General features: G+C 53.4%; 6 protein-coding genes across 6 annotated transcripts; 2 read left to right on the forward strand and 4 right to left on the reverse strand.

The window, feature by feature from the left end:
- Nucleotides 1-4,682: 4,682 nt before the first annotated feature.
- Nucleotides 4,683-5,312, reverse strand: BU26DRAFT_67875 (uncharacterized protein). The gene has a single exon (XM_033836201.1). It carries the CDS (start codon nt 5,187-5,189, stop codon nt 4,731-4,733), a length of 459 nt encoding a protein of 152 aa, XP_033680385.1. The 5' UTR covers nt 5,190-5,312; the 3' UTR covers nt 4,683-4,730.
- On the reverse strand, nt 5,313-6,075 carry BU26DRAFT_67874 (uncharacterized protein). Its single transcript, XM_033836200.1, has one exon. The coding sequence runs from the start codon at nt 5,973-5,975 to the stop codon at nt 5,436-5,438; it is 540 nt and encodes a 179-aa protein (XP_033680386.1). The 5' UTR covers nt 5,976-6,075; the 3' UTR covers nt 5,313-5,435.
- On the reverse strand, nt 6,076-6,724 carry BU26DRAFT_67873 (uncharacterized protein). Its single transcript, XM_033836199.1, has one exon. The coding sequence runs from the start codon at nt 6,614-6,616 to the stop codon at nt 6,176-6,178; it is 441 nt and encodes a 146-aa protein (XP_033680387.1). The 5' UTR covers nt 6,617-6,724; the 3' UTR covers nt 6,076-6,175.
- A 5,989-nt stretch (nt 6,725-12,713) lies between these two features.
- On the reverse strand, nt 12,714-14,282 carry BU26DRAFT_567973 (uncharacterized protein; the record flags this gene model as incomplete). Its single annotated transcript, XM_033833721.1, has 4 exons — nt 12,714-13,145; nt 13,196-13,282; nt 13,337-14,151; nt 14,201-14,282. The coding sequence occupies 4 exons, from the start codon at nt 14,280-14,282 to the stop codon at nt 12,714-12,716; spliced, it is 1,416 nt and encodes a 471-aa protein (XP_033680388.1).
- A 1,088-nt stretch (nt 14,283-15,370) lies between these two features.
- Nucleotides 15,371-17,129, forward strand: BU26DRAFT_508055 (uncharacterized protein; the record flags this gene model as incomplete). The annotated part of the gene is made up of 4 exons (XM_033827050.1): nt 15,371-15,461; nt 15,498-15,650; nt 15,702-16,703; nt 16,759-17,129. The coding sequence occupies 4 exons, from the start codon at nt 15,371-15,373 to the stop codon at nt 17,127-17,129; spliced, it is 1,617 nt and encodes a 538-aa protein (XP_033680389.1).
- Nucleotides 17,130-18,247: 1,118 nt separating this feature from the next.
- BU26DRAFT_567975 (uncharacterized protein) lies at nt 18,248-19,186 on the forward strand (the record flags this gene model as incomplete). Its single annotated transcript, XM_033833722.1, has 1 exon — nt 18,248-19,186. The coding sequence occupies one exon, from the start codon at nt 18,248-18,250 to the stop codon at nt 19,184-19,186; it is 939 nt and encodes a 312-aa protein (XP_033680390.1).
- Nucleotides 19,187-20,808: the final 1,622 nt, after the last annotated feature.

The raw sequence follows: 20,808 nt of genomic DNA on the forward strand, positions 1-20,808 counted from the left end.
ATCAAGCCACCAGCATACATGGTGGGGCAAGCTCACAAGATTAGAGAGGTAGGAAATAGAGGTGTAATTGCTGCCGGGCGCCGTAATCGTTGAGGGCGGAAGCGAGAGGGTACTGCATTGCGCGTGCTTAGTGCGAGACTTTCGGAGGGGGGGAATTGTGTGAGCAAAAGCTCGCCGAAGAGTGGCAGTCTTGGGGTACGCCGGGCGCAGAAGATCACCTAAGAAGTGGTGCTCACCTCGTCACATATTGAACGCTAGTGATCGTTGTCTGGGTCCGGAGTCAGCACCTAAATGCAAGGCGAGAGGACGACGCAATGCTCACAATGTTATTCAGATATGCCGTTGAGGTGTAGTTCCGTCCAGGCTCAAACAGCGTTACCACAGACGCATTCTGGGTTGGGCCGGAGAGAGTCACAGTCGTCTACAGAGCTGATCAGCATCCAAAGCAGAGTCCGCGAAGAATGGAGGTACGCACGGTGTAATTGCTCCCTGGTTGGAACTGTGTTATAGTAGATGCATTTTGAGTTGTAACGCCCAGGGTGGTGGCGGTTGTGGTGACGGGCGGAAGGGAGATGGTGACCGTGGCCTAGAGAAGGTGTTAGAATGAAGCGAGGTAGGAGCGGGGAAGATACGTACAGTTGTGTTCAGATAGGCGGTCGAAGTGAGGTTGCTTCCCGACTGGAAAATCGTAATAACAGAAGCATTTTGGGTGGCAGTTGTCGTCACTGGTGGGAGCGAGACGATGCTTCGCGCAGGTTAGCATGGTCCCCTATATTTGGGCCGTATTTGCAGCAGTCAAAGCGTGCCACATAGGTGAAAATCTTTTGAAGCATGCTAAGCAATAGAACCAACGGGAAATGGCCTGCGTAAAAAGAGCCAAACGAAAATACGAAGCTGCGAACGTGCATCCTCTTGGAACGGGAAGAGGACCAGAGACGCGCGGCTCACCGCTTAAGAACATCAGGCAAACGCCCCAACAACAATGTATCAAGGAGGTTAAACAGCAATGGAGCAACATAGAAAGAACCCAAGACTAGCCGATAGGATAAGGAGACGAGGTTGGCGTAGAGAGACTATGGAGACCGCCAATCACAAAGAGGAATACCGTGTCCGAAGGTCTCGCCGATCTTCGACGTCCATCCTGCCCGCAAAGGCCGAACGAATTTCAAAACGAGCGTATAGAAATCGAAATAGAGCACGGCGCGAAGTCTGAAAGGCAGCCGAATGAGAATGGGAGCTCACGATCAGAATTGATGAAAGTAGACAAAGAGGGACATGTGGAAACCGTTGAGAAGTCCCGAAGCCAAGTCGGAAGAACCAACAGGGAAACTTGAGCAGAACCAGTCATTCAAATACTCACCTTGTTACATAAGCAGTCGATGTGTAATTTGCCCCCGGCTGGACGATGGTGTAATTTTGCAGCAGAATCGACGCTGGCTCAGTATACGTGATCGTAGAATTTTGGGCCGGCTGGGTATATATCGAAGTACTGATGTTTGGCGGAAGGGTAATGTAGGACACGCTAGTGTAGTTCGCGCCGGATTGGAAAATCGTGGAATTTTGACCGGGGTCTCGAATGGTCAAGGTTGTGGTGCTGATATTTGGAGCCATAGAAACATAAACAGTGGAAGCGTTTTGTGTGACCGTAGGCCCTGCCTGGGTGATGTACGACGTGCTGGTGTAGTTCGTGCCCGGTAAGAAAATGGTGGATCCATTCTGAGTGACGGTTGATCCTGGTTGCGTAACATACGCCGTACTTGTATAGTTCGTGCCAGGCTGGAAGACGGTAGAGGCATTTTGTGTTACTGTCGGCCCGGCCGCGGTAGTAGCGACGGTCGACGTATAGTTCCGAATATCAGTGACATAGGAAGTCAATGTAGAATTTGTGCCTGGCGCAACAAGAGTATATGTTATAGTGGAAACATTCCCTGGTTGTGTTATGTAGGCAGTAGAAGTGGAGTTCTGTCCCGGCCCGATCAGTGTTAGAGTCGTTGTCGTATTGATTGGCGGTTCTGTGATCAGAACGGTTGTGGTAGTCGTGACGATCGATGGTGAAGTACCGTTGGTGCTTAGCGCAGAAGTGGTACCTGAGTGGGCGGATATTAGACGCGTAAAGGCTGCCGGACGAAGTGCGTTGAACTAACCTGCAGACACCATTGTGGATGGATCCCCGGCGTCTGAACTGGTGATAGAAGTGGACGAACCAGTTCCTGCTGCAGAGGAGCTGTTTGATGTACTACTGGAGACTGTGCCTGGCGGCAGGACGGCCGAAGAATTGGCAGAAGAGCTCGGGGTATTGCTTGCCCCTGCTGATGAGCCGGAGGTTGAATTGGCCGAAGAGGACGGTACGCCTGACGCGGAGCCAACCGCGCTTGATGTGTTCGAGGGTGAAGTGTTGTTTGGCTGTGCACATTAGCGCATCGCAAGTGAAGAGAAAAAGGCCTGTGTGCTTTGCTCGAAGGAAACTGTAAGGAAAGAACGAAAAGAAATGATCGACGTGAGCGGTGGAAAGGCGTAGGCGAAGGACATGTTTCCTGCAACCGGTGAGTGAACGCAATGACAGTGGGTGGCAATGAATAAGTAGATGGTAATCCATCCATCCTACCATGTCCGAGACGGGCTTCGGTCTAGCGAAGTGCATGCTATTACCAAGGGCGATGTGGGAACGAACACGATGGCGATGGCGATGGCGATGGAAGAAATGAGGCAAAAGAGAGAGACAGTTGATGCGTTATGTTGTTGACAGGCTCGAGGATTCAAAAAGAGAGGCCGGCCCTTAGGATCAAGTGCTTCGCGCCCTATGGCCCTCACCAGACGCGTCGAACGCGTCAAATGGAACCTAACCCTGGAGCATTCTGCGAGCTCCCGGCTCGACATACCTCTCCCCATGACAAAACATCATGGGCGCGCCACCCGTTCGGGGCGAAGCGCTGCCGTATACCGGGACAAGCGGCTGAGGCGGCGGCTCGGCGCGCGCTGGAATGTGGCCATACCAATCTCGATTCGGACCCATGGCGGCAAGGAAGGGCGGCTGCATGGAAAGTGCCGTCTAGACCTGTCACTCAAGACAGCTGTCGAGGCCAAACGCGATTAGTACGCACGCGCGCCAAGTAAAACTTCGGACGAGAGCCGCGATGGGGTTGCATCCGCGCGTATTGAACGGTCAAAAAGCATTCCGACACTCGCGAATTGGGCTAGAAAAGGCCAGTGATGAGTTGATACATAGTACATGATTGATAAGATGAAGGGTGATGGACTGGGGATGGTGCGAGAGTGTGAGCTAGAAGCGAGGCTGTCTTCTTGCATTTTGCTTAGTAATTATCGGATCACGTGGCTTTCTGAAGCTCACTTGCTCCCGACTACCCAAACATGGTGTGCAACCATGAGCTTGATTTATGTACTTCCTGCCTATAGCACACCCAACATATGATGATACCTGCTCTGATTCCGAATTCTCTGCAAACCTGCTCAATGCAGTCCGCCCACAAACGGAACGCCTTGCCAAGACGTCCGAGCACCTAGCGCTGATCATAACTCAACCTCACTCCAAACCGTTTGCCCTTCTACACGCCCCGGCTTTGTAAGAGCGCTCTGCTAAAACCATCTCTGAAGTCGATAGATCGTCGAGCGGATACTACAGCGTCGCTCGTACGGCACCCTGGTGGCCCCCAATCGTCCCCCGGTCGCCCGAGGCCTACGCTCCGGCTTAGAATCACCGTTCACACCGTCCTCATGCATCCAACGCTCTTTGTCTACAAGAGTCTGCGTAGGCCGGGGTGCCTATACAACTACTCGCCAGGATATGGACTGTCGGCGCATCGCCGATGCCGGGTTTCGGGGGCCTCTCGCGTTATGTGCTCGCTGGATACGTCCGATGGCCTGAGTCGGCAATCATGCCCAGCTAGAATATACCTATTGGGAGAGGCTCCTTGTACCATCACCAGCCTTCTATCACCTCCAGCCTACAGATGTCGTTTACTGGGCGGGATGTGAAATGATCCTCACGAAATTCTTTTGAAACACCCCCCTCGCTTACAATGGCGTTGCGAAATTCGAACGTTGGTGAAGGAGACGTGCACCTCATATACAGGGTCATGTGGCCTTCCATATCGCCCCATTACCAGTCTCCGATATTTCTTTCTCCCAGCTTTGTTCTCCGTTCTGGACAACACCCTGGATAGCTAAGTTCTTTTATTGGCATCTACCATAGATGCTCTCGGAGGATCATTGCAGAAAGGAACTCGTCAGCTTCTCAACCGGTTAGGAGCATTTTATAGCACTCCCGGGCAATGATCACGTCGAGCGCGGTGGACAGTCCGACTGCTACAGCGCTGCCATCTGCCACCCGGAAGCAGCAGCTCAAATATTCCACCACCCGCCACAGGGGCGGATATGTTCCGAAACCAGCGATACCCTATGCATCGGGCGTGCGAGCTACGCCTGAAGCACGAGAATCTGAATTCAGCAGCCAAGCCGCACCCCTCCATCTCTTTCAGCCTGAAGGAATCGGTCGAACGAAAACCCCTAAACGACAACGCCGTGTCTCTGAGAACAAGCAACCTCTTGAACCCTCTCAAGTCCGTCGGCCACACTTTCCTATTATCCAAAGCAAGGATCAGAACATTTGCGAATGACGCGGAAAGCGACAGCACGTAGAACAATGGCCAGAGGACTGCCGGGGCACGAACTTTGCACCATTGTCGAGTTCCCGGCAGAGCTGCGCAGATTGGTTACTGAGCCCCGGAGCGAGCTCGTAGAATACGCTCGCGATAACCTTTGAGCGCGTTCTCATGACGGGTATGGGCCTGTGCGTCGGGGTTTGGGCCATTGGGCACCAAGCGAAGAGCATGGCGGTGGAAGCCTTTCAGAGGGATGAACCACTCGATGTCGCTGAGCTCTAACCAATTCCATGCTGGATGGTCCAGGACGTATTCGATTGCGCATGTTAGCGGACCCTTGTCGGCACCCTGGGGGAAGTTCGCCCGCGGAACTCCTGCCGCTAGATCCCCCACGAAGTAGGTGGTCAGCTTCTTATTCCATCCTCTCAAAACCGGTGGTGTCCAATTTCGAAAGGAGAAATCTGTCACAGGAGTGCACGTGTCTTTCGGAGCGCGGCGTCTAACCTTCCTTTTGGCAGGTTGATGTTGGTCACCCTCTCCTCCCTCCTCGTCTTGTCGTGCCGCCGGCATCCTCTTGTCAATGCGACTACGCGTATTCTCGTCGTCAAGAAGCAGATCTCGCGCTCGATACTGGATACGTCAGCGCTGCCATCCATATGACTGGTGGATCATTCACTTACCACGGCCGTCGTCATTTCCTGGGAGCTTCAACCGCTCAGGTAAAAGCGAGTAACGTAATCGTGCCATGCGCAATGGGCCGGGAAAAACTAATCATTGGCCAGTCGAGTGTGAATCAACTACTAGCGCGGAAGCTACTTACCGCGAGGCATTCGATACCGGTGACTCCGAGGTCTCCCAGCTCCCCCAGGTCCACGTTGTATGGAGCTGCCCAACTGAAAACTGCATGATATGGCCTACCACAAACATGCTCTGGAGGGTCCTGCTGTTCTGTGAATTGATACACTCGAACCTCACCCGGTGGCAGTGTGTGGTTGTAGCACCCGGGTATCCCCCTCGGCGGGGCAGGTTGCGCTTCTTGAAGTTGAGTTGATCGACATGCCCCCGGGCTCGGGGAAGCAGCGACATTGCAGGAGCTACGGCCATTCTGCCATATGGAGCGTTCATGCCGCTATTCTCACTCAGCAAGCCCGCTTCCTCTTGCAACCCCAGCGTCGAACCGGTCCCCGTTTGCATCTCATCCGGGACCAAAACCAACTTTCTAGGATCGATATAGAGAACCTCATGATTTGCTTGTGGAAGCAGATGCTCTGTGGCATTCATGTCGAATAGCTGTGGTCCCGTAGTTGTATCCTTCAGGACAGCGGCGTCGTTCTGCGATCCCGAGGGCCCGTCCATGGGCAATTCTTCACGAACGGTGTGACCGTATTCCCACGGTCCGTCTGGTTCTTAGGCCGCCACCTGCGGCTCATCGAAAATTGTATCCACAAACTCCTTAGGCGTCTTCCCAACCATGTCCGCAATGAACTTCGGTGGCGGAAAGTTTTCCCTCGCCACAGCCTCCCAGAACAACAGTTGGATATCGGATGGTTCTTGCACTAGCTCAACAGGATGGGCCTCGAGATATCCTTTCCACTCCATGTCGATGTAGTACTTGCTTCAAAGTCCGCGGATTTCTTTCGCGGCTGGCCATTCCCAAGCTTAAAGTGCATGGGATCGATGGACTGTGGAGTGCTAACGACCACAGTCCATTGTGGCGGTTGACGGTTTGTGGACTTTTGACGACTACTGTCTGAGCTCATGACACCGTCTTTTCCGGAAGACAGCATCGTCGTGGATGGCTTCGGAGCAGTCACCGGTTGCTGTGAGCCGCGGTTGGCTTGTGAAGAGCTGGGTTGGGGATCAATATGCCTGTCGGAGCCATCAGGTGCTGGAATTGGCGCATTAAACTGGTGGGGCCGTCGACGGCTGATTGCTGGTTGTGCGTTGAGCGAGGAGCGATTTCGATCTTGGTCGGCAACGACGTTTGATCGAGACATAATTGGGACACCCGCATCTGGCCTCCACTCCCTCGGCCTGTTTTCTCCGCCAAGCGTCCGGCTCTGGTGAACGTGACTCGATGCCAGATCCAGATCATTCCGAGGAGCGTGAACCGGCTGTCGAGCCCAATGATATAGACCTGGCTGCAGGTCGCTGGCGAAATGACCTAGTATCGAGTATTAATAAGATTGTGCGACCTCAGAATTGAGTGCAAGATGCCGGTCGTACTCGGATCTCGGCGGTGGTGCTGGAATCGGGCGGCCCATGCTTGTGGGCAAGTTAGGAAAGGGAGTGACGCTGGTATATGGCGAGTAGTACTCGTGCCCGTGTCCGGGTTCTCCGAGCATAATGGTCCCTCCTTGCCCTGGCATGAGACGGGTGTAAGCGGACGACGTTTCTATAGGGTTCGCGAAGAAAGAGCCATTTGACACAGCGTCGGAGTCTATTGAGAACGATTAGCGAATTGCAAGGAATCGCCCCACCACAATGTAGCGACGACTTACCATGGGACCAGCATCTCGAGTACGGTCACGTTCCTCATCGGTCATTATGTGCGGCAGCGCCGTACCGCTCTCGCCGCCTTGGGAATCGCCAGTCATCTTCGAGAAGCCGATTGAGATGAATGAAAGGGTAATCAGGTCCCTCGTGGAGCGGGCTATGATATGGTGGGGAGAGCGGAAGAGGTGGCGGGCGCAACCGTGAACAGGAGGTGGGAGGGAGGCTCGATCCGCCTTAATTTCATGGTTAAAGTCTACGATGAGTAAGCGCACAGCCCACATTCACCTCCGAGATGAATGGGAAGCACGCGCCGATAATATCGCTGGGCGGCGTAGCAACAATGCCGGAGCGCCGAGCTTTGAAAGCCATTGCAGTGACAGAGCAAGACTCCAACCATTCGAAGCTAACGGAGTCGAGCTATTACGGACATGCTGTAATCAGCCAATACGCTGAGACTGGGCTTCGTCGAGCTGGAATACTGTTAGGTTGAGAGACTGCAGCTCCGAGCTCTTCGGTCTGTCCATCGGTGGTCCCTGAAGTCCTCTTCGTCGCCGTCCCATTGTCCTACATTTCAGCCCATCTGGGAGCGAATCTAGTGAGCTCGGAGGACCGGCAACTCTCACGAATAAGACGCCAAAGACATCGCTCCTAGTCGGTTATTGCTAGGCTACCCGTACACCACCCTACAGCAGAAGTGCTCAATGAGCGCTAAATTGACAACCGAGGACGCAGTGGAACTTGTCTGACGGCTTTACTGGTATCCAATTGTACTCAAAACTCTCCGCCAGCTTGCTACGACTTGAAAAAGGTCGGCGTGGCAAGTTTGAATCCTCCCGGATTTAGAGCTTGCCTTTAACCCCGACGAACTATGACTTCGCAGCTCTTAAACAACATGGAGTATTCTCGTACGACATGGCGTCTTCATGACACAGGAAAGAGTTGGGACATTGACGTCTTCATTTCTCGAATGATGGTTGTAGCGTTGAGGGAATGCAGACATCCAAACGCCGCAAACTCTCATCTTTGACACCTCCAAGGTCTTCGAACTCGTGGAAGTGTGTGGCTGAATGCTATTGTCTATGGATTAACCCTGGCATATTGCCTTGAAGCTCCGTCTTGGGCCCTCTTATTTCGCCCCTAAATACCAAAGGAGCGAACAATCTTTTCGCCGCAAGCCTGCCATGCAAGGGAGGATGAGATGGACGATGGTGGATCCGATCAAGTACCACTCAAGAAATGAACTCAGAAAGAAGAACGCAACCACAAAAGAAAGACAGCCACTATTCGAAGCTATCTTCCTTTTAGCATCTTTCCGGCCTCCACAGTCATCCTCACTCTGGACGATGACCAAACTTGTTCTTATACCACAGTCTCGCCGGTTCCTGCAGTGCGTCATGTCGGTCCTTGGAAGCTTTGTCCTCGGCCTGTACGTCTCTCGAGAACGCCTCGTGAGGTGGCGGCGCAAGATTATGTTCTTTCACGTACGCGGCCACCTCGCTGAGCTTCTTCTCATCATGTCCGTGCTCAAGGGCGTGGCGGATAGCCCTCGTAAGCGACTGTGCTCCCCTTCCCTCTGGGTGCCGCTTGACTCCTTCCGCCAAGTCAACTAAGTAGTAGTCGATATATGCGGTATTGATTGAGCCGAGTCCGTTCTCCCTGTCCATGCCTCGTAGATTGGCCGATATGACATGCTGTGGGTTGCGGACTTTCCAGTCTTCCAGTATGCCGACCTGGTCTCCCTGGACCACTTTCTTGCCCCACTGTTTCTGGATGGTGGTGCGCTTGTAGCATTTGTCGTCGTTGAGGTTGCGTGTCCAGTACTGTCGAGATATTAGCCAGCTTAAGCCAATCAGTGAACGAAGAACAAGACTTACAATGAACTCGGCAATCCTCTGCGCCGTCCATTTATGGGATCTCAGCCGGTAAGATACTCCCCGCCAAACTGTATGAAGTGGGAAGTACTGTAAGCGTTAGCTGCAAGAATAATCCCCAAAGATGGAACTCGGGACTTACTGTCAGGATCTCCTCCGCGCTCATATCGAAGTCGCAATACGTAATGTCAACGTTCGGCGGCGTGCAGTGGCTTCGCAGCTCGTGCTCCTTGCCACCCAAGGCACTTGGAGGCAAATTCGAATCATCTTGAACGCCTAGAATCCCGCGGGCGCTACGCAGTCGACCGACTGGGAATTTGTAGTGCGTGGTGCCCGTATTACCCTTCCCCGGGTCCCGGTTTCCTCCTTTTGCCTTCACCGTCTTCTTCTTCTTCTCACTTGAAGGGGCTGTCGGCATGGGGTTGCCGCTAGCAGAAGCGACCGCGGCAAGCTTACGAGGCCGTGCCTGTGGCTCTTCGTCTTCACACCGTCTACGCTTGCCCAGGAGTGATTGCGGGGCCTTAGGCTTCTTCGCAGTTGGAGCAATAGAGGTGGCATTCGAATACGGGGTAGTAGGAAGAGCAGCGAGCTTGTAAGGTTGGGCAGCCGTTGCAACGACAGCAGCATCCTTGGATCGGATCGGAGGAGTGGTGGGAGTCCTAATGTACTGGCTAATGCCAGTAACCAGTCGAGCAGCCTCCGTCAGGTCGCCTTCGGTGTGATATTTTGCGGCGGCTGAGGTCATGATAGGAGAAGGATTAGCAACAAAAGCTGCCTGGTTCTCGGTTGCCATTCCCTGCGCGATACGCTCTTGCTCGATCCACTCAACCGCAGCCTGCTGCTTTGCTGCCTTCTGAGCTTCCTCTTCATGCAGGACACGCTCCCACTCAGCCTTCTCGCGATCAGCCTGCGTCGCCGCCTCGGCTTCCTCCGTCTTGACAAGTTCGGTAATGCTTGGCAACTTTTGGGCATCCTTGCGTCTCAGGCTCTTAAAAATATACTGGACGTTACTCGGGGCAATCTTCAAGTACTCGGGCGCCTCCTTGAACAGCAAGTACCACTCCTTAAGAAGCGCCCAGGCTCCGTCGGCATCTACGTCCCAGAACTTCAACCCGGTGATGAACTCATCGTAGTCGACGTGGTCCACGAGATGTTTCTCACTGTACTTGAGGATAGTCTCGACTAGTTTCCGGGTCTTCAGCACCACGATATAGGGAAGATGGTCATCGAGGAGGGAATAGCGGAGATAGTCACCGGTGTATTCTTGGTCGCGTCGGCGAGCCATCCCGGCCACGACATCCTCGTAGCTGTAGTGGGTCTCTAACCCTTGAAGGTCCTGCTCCATTGCGTCCAGACTCTTTTGATGGCCACGGGCGAAAGTGGAGTTCCACTCAGCGCGGACTGGGGTAGAAGCCTTCGGCCAGAAGTTCCGCGGGGGAGGATACATGCGCCGCGGGGCGGGCTGTTCCTCAGGGCCGTCCTTGAAAGAGCCAGCGTCGGCGACCTGCATGCCGCTAACTGAGGCGGAGGCAGCCGCGACCGAAGACCCAGAGCTGTACAGCTGACCGCTTGCCTTACCAGCAACACCTGTAAACAATGTTAGCACAGATCTTCGTCGAGGAAAAGAAACAAAGAGGTCTCACGGATGTCATCGGAAGGGTACATGGCGGCGCTTAATCCCAGCGGTTGCGGCGAAGCGTCCGCGACGGCCTTAAGAGAGAAGAGACGGTGTCGGTTGGAGCCCATGTTGAGATGCACGCTCACGTTGTGAGTTGGAAAGGTCGAGGGATTGTATGTTGGGGTGTTGGGTTGGCGCCAACCGGTGAGCTCTTTAAGAGGCAGAGTTCTACCGGACGGTGAAAGGAGTATCGTCACCCTGACCACGCGTGAAAGCAGAGCGGAGGAACAGAGGAGGGCGCAACCCTTGGCGAACTTGTGCTTTCGCTCCGCATTGTGGCGCTACGACAGAAGAAGACGCGTCTTGATGGGGTTGAGACGCTCTAGTTGCGCCCTTGGACTACAAATTCCGACATCTCTCCAGATATGGCATATTGAGGCTACCATCAGTATACGGGACGAACAACATTAGGCTCGCAAGTCTATTACATCGCTATTCCCACAAAGAGACGTATTCTACCACGAAACTAAGTCAGATTTCGAGAGGAAAATGTGGAGACCGACTCGAGTATCGTGAGCTTCTCAACGAGCTCGAGTACAATGTCTCAGTCAGACCTGGCAGCAAACAAGTAAGGCTTGATAACTTGTTTGGCTTGATTTGTTTATTCAAATCAAGCCAAACAAGCTGCCGCAGCCGATTTTATCAAACAAACAAGCTAGAAGGCGATGATTTGTTTGGCTTGACTTGTTTCGCAGCCCTCAATTTGCTGTAAATATGTGAGGCTGTATAGAGTTGCCGTATGTACGATTTCCGTGATTCCTGTGATTTCTGTGGTGTTGAGTTTCTGAGCTCTGGGATCCCTGTGCTCTGATTGGCTCACCCTATCGCACTAGTCTAAAGTAAGTTAACTCTAACGCGCCAAACATTTCCGTCGACATTAACCACCCTACGCGCCCTCACCTTCAACACCACCTTTTCCATCAATTATCGCCCTGCGGCTATCGCCAAAGCCCTTAGAAAGCATGAACGCTAACCTCTCGAAAGTATTCTCGCAGCGTATTGAAAACGCGGGCTCACAGTTGCCTACCAACGATGACGCGACCGATTGCGCGACTGATACGCCCTCCGAGCTCGATACGATCGAAAACGCCCCATCCTCAACACCTACACCTATCGGTGGCTCTGATTACGATAATATTAACTACAGTTGGATACCTGAGCTTTAGTTGCCCCTGTACGAACCAAAGCAGTCCTATAAGAGCTGTAGGAGTATAGCTATCGAGTTTACCACTAAAAGCGGTAGAAGCTGTATTGGCTCTGCAAATATTGCCACACCCACAGAGCCGCTGGAGGCCTCTACGCCGTTAACCTCGCTACTACTACGATAGCGCGACACCTCCGGGAGAACAAGAGAGGCTATGGCTTTGATAAATACGGCATGAGTATACCCGCAGCAGCCACTAATTGTAAGAGGACCTTCTCAGAGCTTGGGGACCTCCTTGAAGTACGACGTCTAAGTATAAAGCCTGATCTACTCTCTGCCCTACAGAGCCTCCGGAGCTAGAAGCGCCTTGGCTTGAAGCCTCGCAAAAGCCTCTTAGGGGCTCTGGGAAAGCCCCTGAGTCAATTCTGTACAGTAACCTTGACGACGGCACGTGACCGTTTAATTCATCTGCTAAGCTTTTCAAGCTATAAACAAGCCAATCAAACAAGCCAATCAAACAAGCTAGAGCGAAATTCCTAACAAATCAAGCCAAACAAGCCAATCAGAGCTCAAGAATCAAGTCAAACAAGCTCTCTCCGAGAGCTTGTTTGGCTTACTTGTTGCCAGGTCTGGTCTCAGTCGCCATCATGTTCGTCGCCTATCTACTGATAGGCTGCATTGTCACGACACAGCGCATTCTCAGGAAGATCAAGCTACCACGGAAAGCAGGAGAGATGACTTTTGATTATAACTCACAACCAGTGGGACTACTCATCGAGGAATCGATAGAAGAGGAAAGCCTTTTCCGCTGGGGTGACCTTGCCAAGGGTTACCACTATTTTCGCTGAACCCACTATCTCTCAGAACGCCATCAATGCGGACTCTAGCCCAGCCGCCTTGAAGAACTATACCGTGTTATGAGCATATTGCTTCATGGCGTGGAGGTGGTACGCCCGAGCCGCCCGGTCCGCGACTCGATTGACTACTGGAAGGTTGTGAGGCCGTAGATCGTGAAGTCGAATGTATTGCTCCAGCTGGCTGAGCTTAACAAAATCATGTCGGTTCCGCCTCGCATGTGCAACAGCGGCAGTTAGTTCTCGAGCGTCGGTCCCCTCTGGATGGGTCGTCACTCCCTCTGCGAGATCGACGAGATAGAAGTCCGATCTGACGCTATTGGCACCACGCCCGCCATGGTCTTTAGAAATGTCTCGCATGGTGTAGTTCGTTGGTCGGTTGATATTCTCCGCCTGTCGCTTCCACTCCCTCGCTTTACGCAAGTGCTTCGACAATTTTATTCGACTGATGACGTCCGGATCTCGCAGGCTTCGAACCATCATCTACAGTCCTTGATTAGGCAAAACTCAGATAGCACTTGAGGAGTACTCACAATGAAGCGCCGGATTGTCGGCACATCCCATCCGCTCTCGTTCAGTCGGACCATGATCTCAGCCCACTTCGTGTGCAGCGGGAAGTACTGCCGGATCCACATTAGCTTTTGGGTCGCATATTAATCTCGAACTCGACTCACCGTCAGTATCTCGACGATTGAAAGCTGGATGCGGCCGCCACATAAGGTTACATCGACGCACGGCGGCGTAGCCTCAGAGTCGAGTGGATGCAGGACTGCGCCCCATACAGTCGGGACCAGAGCTACAAGATCGTTGACCGCTTGTCGAATATACTCATGCAGAGGGATATTGGCGTCGCCCCTCTCTCGGTACTGGGCGGCCTTATTCGTGACCCAGAAGCGGATTCGACCCGTCGACCACGGGTAGTACATACAGCCCTTGGCCTTGGCCATCCTCCACGGCTTTCCTTGGTTCGCAGCTGGAAGGTACCCGACGCTGAGCACGATTGGGAAGATTACGCTTTGGTTTCCAGCTGCGTGCAAATAGACAGGGGTGTGGAGGTCGAGTGCCCAGTTGCTGGAAGGGAGCACACCAGGGTTGGGAGCTGCTGCCAGCCGTCGCTGTACTCGAAAGCCACCGAACAACGAAGCAGCGTGGCTCCCAGATTCTGGAATAGCGGCTGCCGCTGCGCGGGGCACCATCTCCCTTAGACCGCTGGCGGAAGGCGTCACAGCCAGCAATTGCTGGAACGGCGATGCGCGGGCTTGCGCCGGAGTAGCGAGCACACCAGGACCAGCGCCAACGACTCTATCATAGTCTTGTAGTTGCAGAGCTTCCTCGAGGACCGGCATTGGCAGGGCGTCGTAGTTGCCGAGCAAGTCATATGCAGCCGGAGCCTCGACATCGAAGTACAGATCGGACGGCAGGTACGGTTGTACTTCTTCTCCGAACATTGGGTGTGTCGAAGCAAAAGCTTCGAGGTCGTCTTCGGTCACTGCAACTCTGTCAGCAAATAGCTCCATAGCCTCGAAGTGGCAACTTACTCGCGATGTCGTCGAACATGTCCAGGTCCGCAGGGTTGGGCATATCCGTACCCATCCAGTCGTCGCCGGATGCGCCGTTCATCTTGTTTCGCCGTAGGTAGAGTATCGGAGTTGGATAATACTAATACGGTCTGCAGGAAGGAGGGTTGTCTCCGTTGCGGTGGTTTGAAGGTGGTGAGACGGAGCGTGTGGAGAGCGCGCGTACTTGCCTGTCGAGCATTTGGTGAAACATACCGGACGACCGAATTTTCCCCCACGTGCCGCGCCGCGCCGGTTACTGCATGACAAGAGCTAAACAATGTAAGCATATGAGTCTCTGGGAGGATCTATGCTGATAGAATTGTTAGAAGACATATACGATCCAGCTCCCTTGGGCTCGAAGTGCCCGGCGAGGACTTGCCGCCGTCGAGCCCCCCTTGAACAGCACGAGGCGGCCGCCATATAGGAGCAGGGCCAGACGTTTGCTATACTTACCACGCAGCCTTTTGATGCTCCCTATGATTGCTACAGCTTCTATAAAACTGCTTCCTGCTCGGACATGAGAGGCAGATTGAAATCATGGTTTAGCTGTTGACTGCCAAACAGCCGCAATTCCAGCGACGACGTGGCCTAAATTGACATAAAGCGTCCAAATCGACTAATTCTATGAGCTTGACTCCTTCCCTAGTCCTTATACCTGCTCAAATGTGAGGTAGTCCACCCCGCCCTCCAAGCTCTCCCGCAAGCCCGGCTTAGCTCTGTGCGTCACGACACGTTCTACCCTACAACATGAAGGCTCCATATTTATAGAGACGCTAGCTTCAGTCTATATCTTCTTTCTACGATGGCTCAGTTTGCCATCCCTGTCCTGATGCTCTTGTAGCTGGTCAGTGGCGAGCTTCATCGTCGGCGCACGGACGCCGCATGCCTGTTGACATCCACGTGCGTCGAGCACCCTCACGCTGCCCTTTTGTGCTACGCTAGCGAAGGGATCCCTGCTGCGTAGCGTGATTTCCCGGCCGGGAAGTATGCCGGTTCCGCGTCCATGTACATCCTACGACTTCCGGCCGCGAAGACTCGACTCTTACTCTGTCACCTATACGCCTTCTTCCATCTACCGCTGCTGAGCACTCTCGAACCTCTCCGAGCCACCAGAATCCTTTAAACCATTCTCCTTACACACCGCTCACAATGAACGAACTCCCTCCTGGGGCTGTGAGAAGCGACTCTACTATTAGCGGCGCCGCTCAATCCGTCAAGAACCTCATTCGCGCAAGTCTAGGTATGGGATCTTTATTCGTATGGCTGGTACTTATAGCTAAAAGTTATATGCCAGCGCGCGACTCTCCGGCCGAGACTTCGTTGTTCGTCGGCTTCCAATTCACGGACCCGGTCACACAAATGCTTGTGAATCGCGGCATCAACCGAGTTCAGTATGGGTCCCCCGGACCCGAAGAGGATGCCACCTTGGGTGAGTACGCTCTGTTTTATTGGAAACGTGGCCGCGGCTAAGGCATAGCAGATAACCTACGTGAGCTCACGGCCCATGACCCAGTCGCGGACGACCCTGCCGAGGATGTCTATGATCGGAATAATGCCGCAAGCGATGAGGAAGCTGTCGAGTCCCCGCAGCCACGCTCCATAAGTGCTCCTCCTCGTCTAGAAGAGGCTACTGAGGACGACGCGCCGGTACCAGCTGCGCAGCCGACCACGCTCTATCCTCGATATGACGTCATTGAGTATCGCGACGTGTACTGTCAGGCCTGCAATCGCTCCCACATGTATCATTCCGGATTGTTCCAGTGCCCCTTGGCTGTCGATCACTCTAGGAGGATACTATACGCCCCGTGGAGCCCTCACGAGCAAGCAGAGAACGGGAGGCATCCGCTCGAACGTTTATATGACGCAGCAAACGTTAGTGCTTCCATATATATGCAGCCGCGCTCCACAGGTGGCATCTCCCTCGATGGGGCTGACGAGGGAATCGTGCCGGTGGGGAATGGAGGGTCTATCCTACCTCCCTATCTAACCTTTCCGAATTATATGCCGCTTCGCAACATGTATCGGTGGCTGACCTGCCACGTCTGTGGGCGCAATCATAGTGACTCCGGCGGAATTTGCCCAAATCCGCCTGATCGAAGCGCCCCGCCCCCGGTTCGCCCTCTGGAAGAAGTGGTCGAGACGGCCGAGGACTATGGCTGGTGCAATCTCTGCGGACTCTCGCATCCCGAGGATGGAATGGATCTATGCCTTTCCTCGTCACCTCTAGGCGCCAGTCAGATGCTGCAAGGCTTCGAAGGAGTAGTCAGTGACGGCGAGGAGGATGGAGAAGTGCCTATAAAAGAAGAGGATGAAGACAACTATGATTGGTACGAAGAAGGATTTACTGAGTACCCGGAAGACCACAGCAATGCTTACAATGGAGATGAAGAGGAGGGCGTCGAAGCAGCAGGATACGGTGACGACTACGACGCCGAATTTGATGAGGAGAACGACCGGAGCGAACTAGCTTCAGCGGGCAAGTGTTGATACCTACCAAACTGTAGTCATTGCCTGCTAACTACTCGTAATGCCACCAGACACTGTCGACCCTTGGGACTCGCAACCCGCCGAAGAACCATCTAGTCCCCTTTCGCGCTCGCAGAGTTATGAAATCGAAATTACCGATATTTCCGCCGGTCCGATTGTCGATCGTAACGTGCCAGGTCTAGTGACCGTTTTCGCGGTCGAGCGTGCTGCTGAGCAAGAAGCCCCATCCGCGGCTACGGCGCGCGAGCACTCACTTCAGCTAGGCGGATTCCAGCAAGCAATGCAAACAGACGCTGTCTCGTCCGCCGATGGTGGGCAATCTCCGCGAGGAAAGAAGCGTGGTAGCGATCATGAGTTAGAATGGGAGACGGACTCCGAGGCAGGTTCGGAGCCAGCGACGAAGAGGGCGCGACTGCGTTAGCGGATAGTAAGGAACAGTTGGGCGATGGGTTGCTGGAGGGTATCTGTCCCAGGGGTGATAATCATGTGCATGCAGAAAAGTCTGTGGAGAGTGGAAACTGAGGTCGGATTACGGTTTTGGATCTCAGCGCCGTTGGCGAGCCGCCCAGCACGGCTCGCCTATCTGTTTAAAATGCCCTTCTTGCGCCCTCCCCCGCTCTCAAGATAGCTTCATAAATCAAAAGTCGGATCGTTTCAGATGCAGACTTGCTCTTCCGGCCTGCATCTATGTCGAATAAGCCATGCCCAAGACGTTTACTCTCCCAAGGTTGTGTCTTGCGATCCGTGGCGACAAACGGGAACGCTCTAGTTCGGAAAGCTCTTAAAGTGCCGAGAAATTGTAAAAAGTTATTCCATTGAAACCAAAACTTTCGAAGGAGGCGTAGTATAGTATGAAGCTTTTTAAACTTGGAAATCCGAGTGATTGACCTTCGGGTTTGAGAAGACTGCCGAGTCGTGATTTAAACCACACCGCTGTGCTACCGTATGCGCAAGGCGAATTAACATGTATATGCGAGCCATTATCCTACGCAGTCGTCCCAAACCAACACCTTCGCAATATTTCAAGTATATATTGAAGGTTTACTCATGTAATCCTGGGGCCACTTTGTGAAATCCCGTACGCTCCAGGTCAAGCTGTGCCGATGACGACTACAAGTCTTCCGAGCGTTCGTTCACCACCGACCAAAACTTTTCAACAGTTTTCAAAGCATGTGAATCCCAACCCTGAGTGCTTTCGGCCCGAATGAAAGTAAGCTGGAGGACCTGCTCGCGCTACGTCGTTCCTTCCCTCCCATTGCCCACCCGAGCCTCGCGAGATTTCATCGGCGCCCACCAACCGGACCCGATCCACTGAATCTGACAACTCCTCATTTCGGCACTTCTTCCTTCCCGCCGCACACTCCGCCGAAGCATCGTCATCATCACGCTCGGAGACGTTGAACTCGGTTTTGGCTTTCTTGATCGGGGTGGTGAAGCTCTCGAGGCAGGCTTCATCTGCGGAACGTTTCGGAGCGGGCTGTTTCTCCGACTTGGCCTTGGACGTGGGAGTCTCTTCACCAGCGCCCCGGTCAGCCCACGATGGCGCGGTGTTGGCACGAACGCGTAGTACGCGAAGACGAAGACATCGACCTTCCCAACACCCCGCACAAAGCGCGTAAAGTCCGCGGCATCCTCGCGTCCCTCTGGCACGTCCAATGGAACCATTTCGATATGAAGACCCAGAAACCGCTTATGTGGCACTGGGACCTCAACCGCGGCCGCCTGGAGCTCACACCCTGGGCGCTCTCATACTACGATCACCACCTCGAGGCCCTCAGGAATAGCTCTCAAGAAATACAAGATGCGTATAGGCGCGGAGAGGGAAAGGAGAGGGTGCTGGTGTTTCGTAACCTCAAGGGGCCGAAGAAGACGCAGGAGCCGCGCGGGATGGGTGAAGGCTTAACGACGGTTAGCTGCTGGTGGGATGTACCTGACGGTGGGGTTGACCTCGAGCCTGTGTACGCTACACGCGGTGGCAGCGCGCCACTATCGCTCGAGTACCAGACAGCCTTGGAGAAGGAGGGGTTTGTCTTCAATAAGGAAGCGCAGGAAGAGGTGCGGAGAGCCGCCGCCCCAGCCACGAAGAAGCGAAACCGGAACCAGGCGTTTTCAAGGGAGCCAAATGACAATTCCGCACCGACCACTGGAGACCGATCGCTCCGTCGACCGATCATTGACCTCAACGGCGAGGATTCCGACTCAGTCGAGTCGATGAACAGCGCTGACTCTTCTCTCCACAATGACACAACTCCGAGTAAGGCTGCCAGAAGGCCGAAGGGCAACAACAAGATCGAGGCCCCAAAAATGGCAAGCAAGGAGGAGATGGCTGAGACTCGAAACACGACTGTCGAGCAGCAGAGGAACAAGATCGACCTGAACCACTCTGAGGTGATGTTCCACCGCTTACAGTACGCTGCTCAAGCTGACGCTGCTGTGCAGCAACCAACGCGCAACCGTCCTCGGCTGAGGTTCGACTGAGATGAGGAAAGGGAATTAGTCTGAGTACAGTTAGCAATGCTGGCCGACTACTGGAGAGATGAGTACAAGGTTTCAATGACGGTATATATCAGCTGGTCATGGATTACATTGAAAGGTTCGAGGGATGTCTACGAGTGGTCTAGGCTTGGAAAGACGGCGATAAGTGGAGGCGACTTGCTTGACATCCTACCCCAGCAGAAAGGGCGACCTAAACTTGAACATCACCAAAGTATGTAACGCAAGCTGTCTTCTTTCGGCACAAGACATCTCTAACCAAGCGTATCAGCTCGTTGCATCCCCAGTTCTATAATTACATGCCCCTTCAAATGTCTGGGAGCTATCAATGCTTCTTGTGTTACTTGAGGCCAGACATTGTTATAATGAAAAGGCTACACCAGTAATTTAAGACACCTATTAGCCCCTCAAGACCAGACTCCACAGAGTTCTCTTGGACGGAGAAGATCACGTGATTCCTAATTGACGATGCTGTCGGCGCTAGCCTTAAAAGGTATAGCGTCAGGATGTTCATACTGCGGATAATGCACTTCCTGCCCATATCAGCGGAGTCTGCCGCACCACTTACACCCCAGCATAACATCGACTTATAATCACTAAACCTGTCTGCTACACTTCTATTATAAGGCCGCAACGTTTAGATCCCACAACTACTTCACAGCAGCCGGTGCGAATATATTGAACCATAAAACATTACTATCTGATACTCCCCATAGCCATCAGCGGGCGCTACTTTCCCTTACACACATACAACAGTAGATTCCCCTCCCTCCCTTAGCCTCGTCACCTCAGCCAGTAGGTTCTTCCTGCCCTTGAACTTCAGAAACCTAATCTCAGACTAATGGCTCTCGTAGTATCAGCTAACAATACCAGAGAGCATATCCAGCTTCCAGTACACTAGTAGTACCACTCCCGTGGCGGCAGATTCCAAATCAACAGGGACGGAGCCTTAGAATTTTCGATATCCCGCTTAGTCTATATTCACCTTGGTTGCCCTGTTCTAAAGTCCTTGAGGCCTAAGTCTGCGTTAGAGAGCGAGAATGGGAATGCTCGAGGTTCGTTTGCAAAGCTTGCGTAGTATCGTCACCGCGCTGACCGGGGGCAAGGGCCGGACATTGAAGGAAGCACTTCAAACCCTCCTGACAATGCCGGAACAGCCCTGAAGCATTGTATACCCAATTTCTCAGCCCCACTCGCTGCGTCAAAGCAACATCCTCCTCCCTCTCACTGTTTAAAACTCCCAGTACGAACTCGAACACCCCTTGGAACGCCTCCTCGCACATCTCCCCAAACACCCCCTCCCAGCCCCTGGCCTGACCTAGACGAAGTCTTCTCCCGGCTCGAGTAAGTCAAGTACGAGAAAAAAACTCCGCTGCCTACACGCAGAGGCAAATGCGCCCGTACATCCTTAGCCATGATGAGCCGCTGCTAGAGAAAAGCGGAAGGCGAATGGCACTTGCGAATGCAGGACAGGCTAGTTGAAAGGGTAAGGCATGCTCTATTTGAAGTAGGGTTGCGCGAATGCTAAGATAGGGAATAGGTGTTTGAGCTCGATATTCCGGGAGTAGTGCTACATGGCAAATCTTGTAGAGCGTATTGCATGTAGT

The sequence above is a fragment of the Trematosphaeria pertusa genome, assembly GCF_010094035.1.
Source record: "Trematosphaeria pertusa strain CBS 122368 unplaced genomic scaffold BU26scaffold_12, whole genome shotgun sequence".
In the NCBI taxonomy this organism is placed as follows: domain Eukaryota; kingdom Fungi; phylum Ascomycota; class Dothideomycetes; order Pleosporales; family Trematosphaeriaceae; genus Trematosphaeria; species Trematosphaeria pertusa.

Bases quoted from the DNA above. Each gene is read 5' to 3' on its own strand.
- BU26DRAFT_67875 (XM_033836201.1), bottom strand. From the start codon at position 5,189: ATGCCGGCGGCACGACAAGACGAGGAGGGAGGAGAGGGTGACCAACAT.
- BU26DRAFT_67874 (XM_033836200.1), bottom strand. From the start codon at position 5,975: ATGGACGGGCCCTCGGGATCGCAGAACGACGCCGCTGTCCTGAAGGAT.
- BU26DRAFT_67873 (XM_033836199.1), bottom strand. From the start codon at position 6,616: ATGTCTCGATCAAACGTCGTTGCCGACCAAGATCGAAATCGCTCCTCG.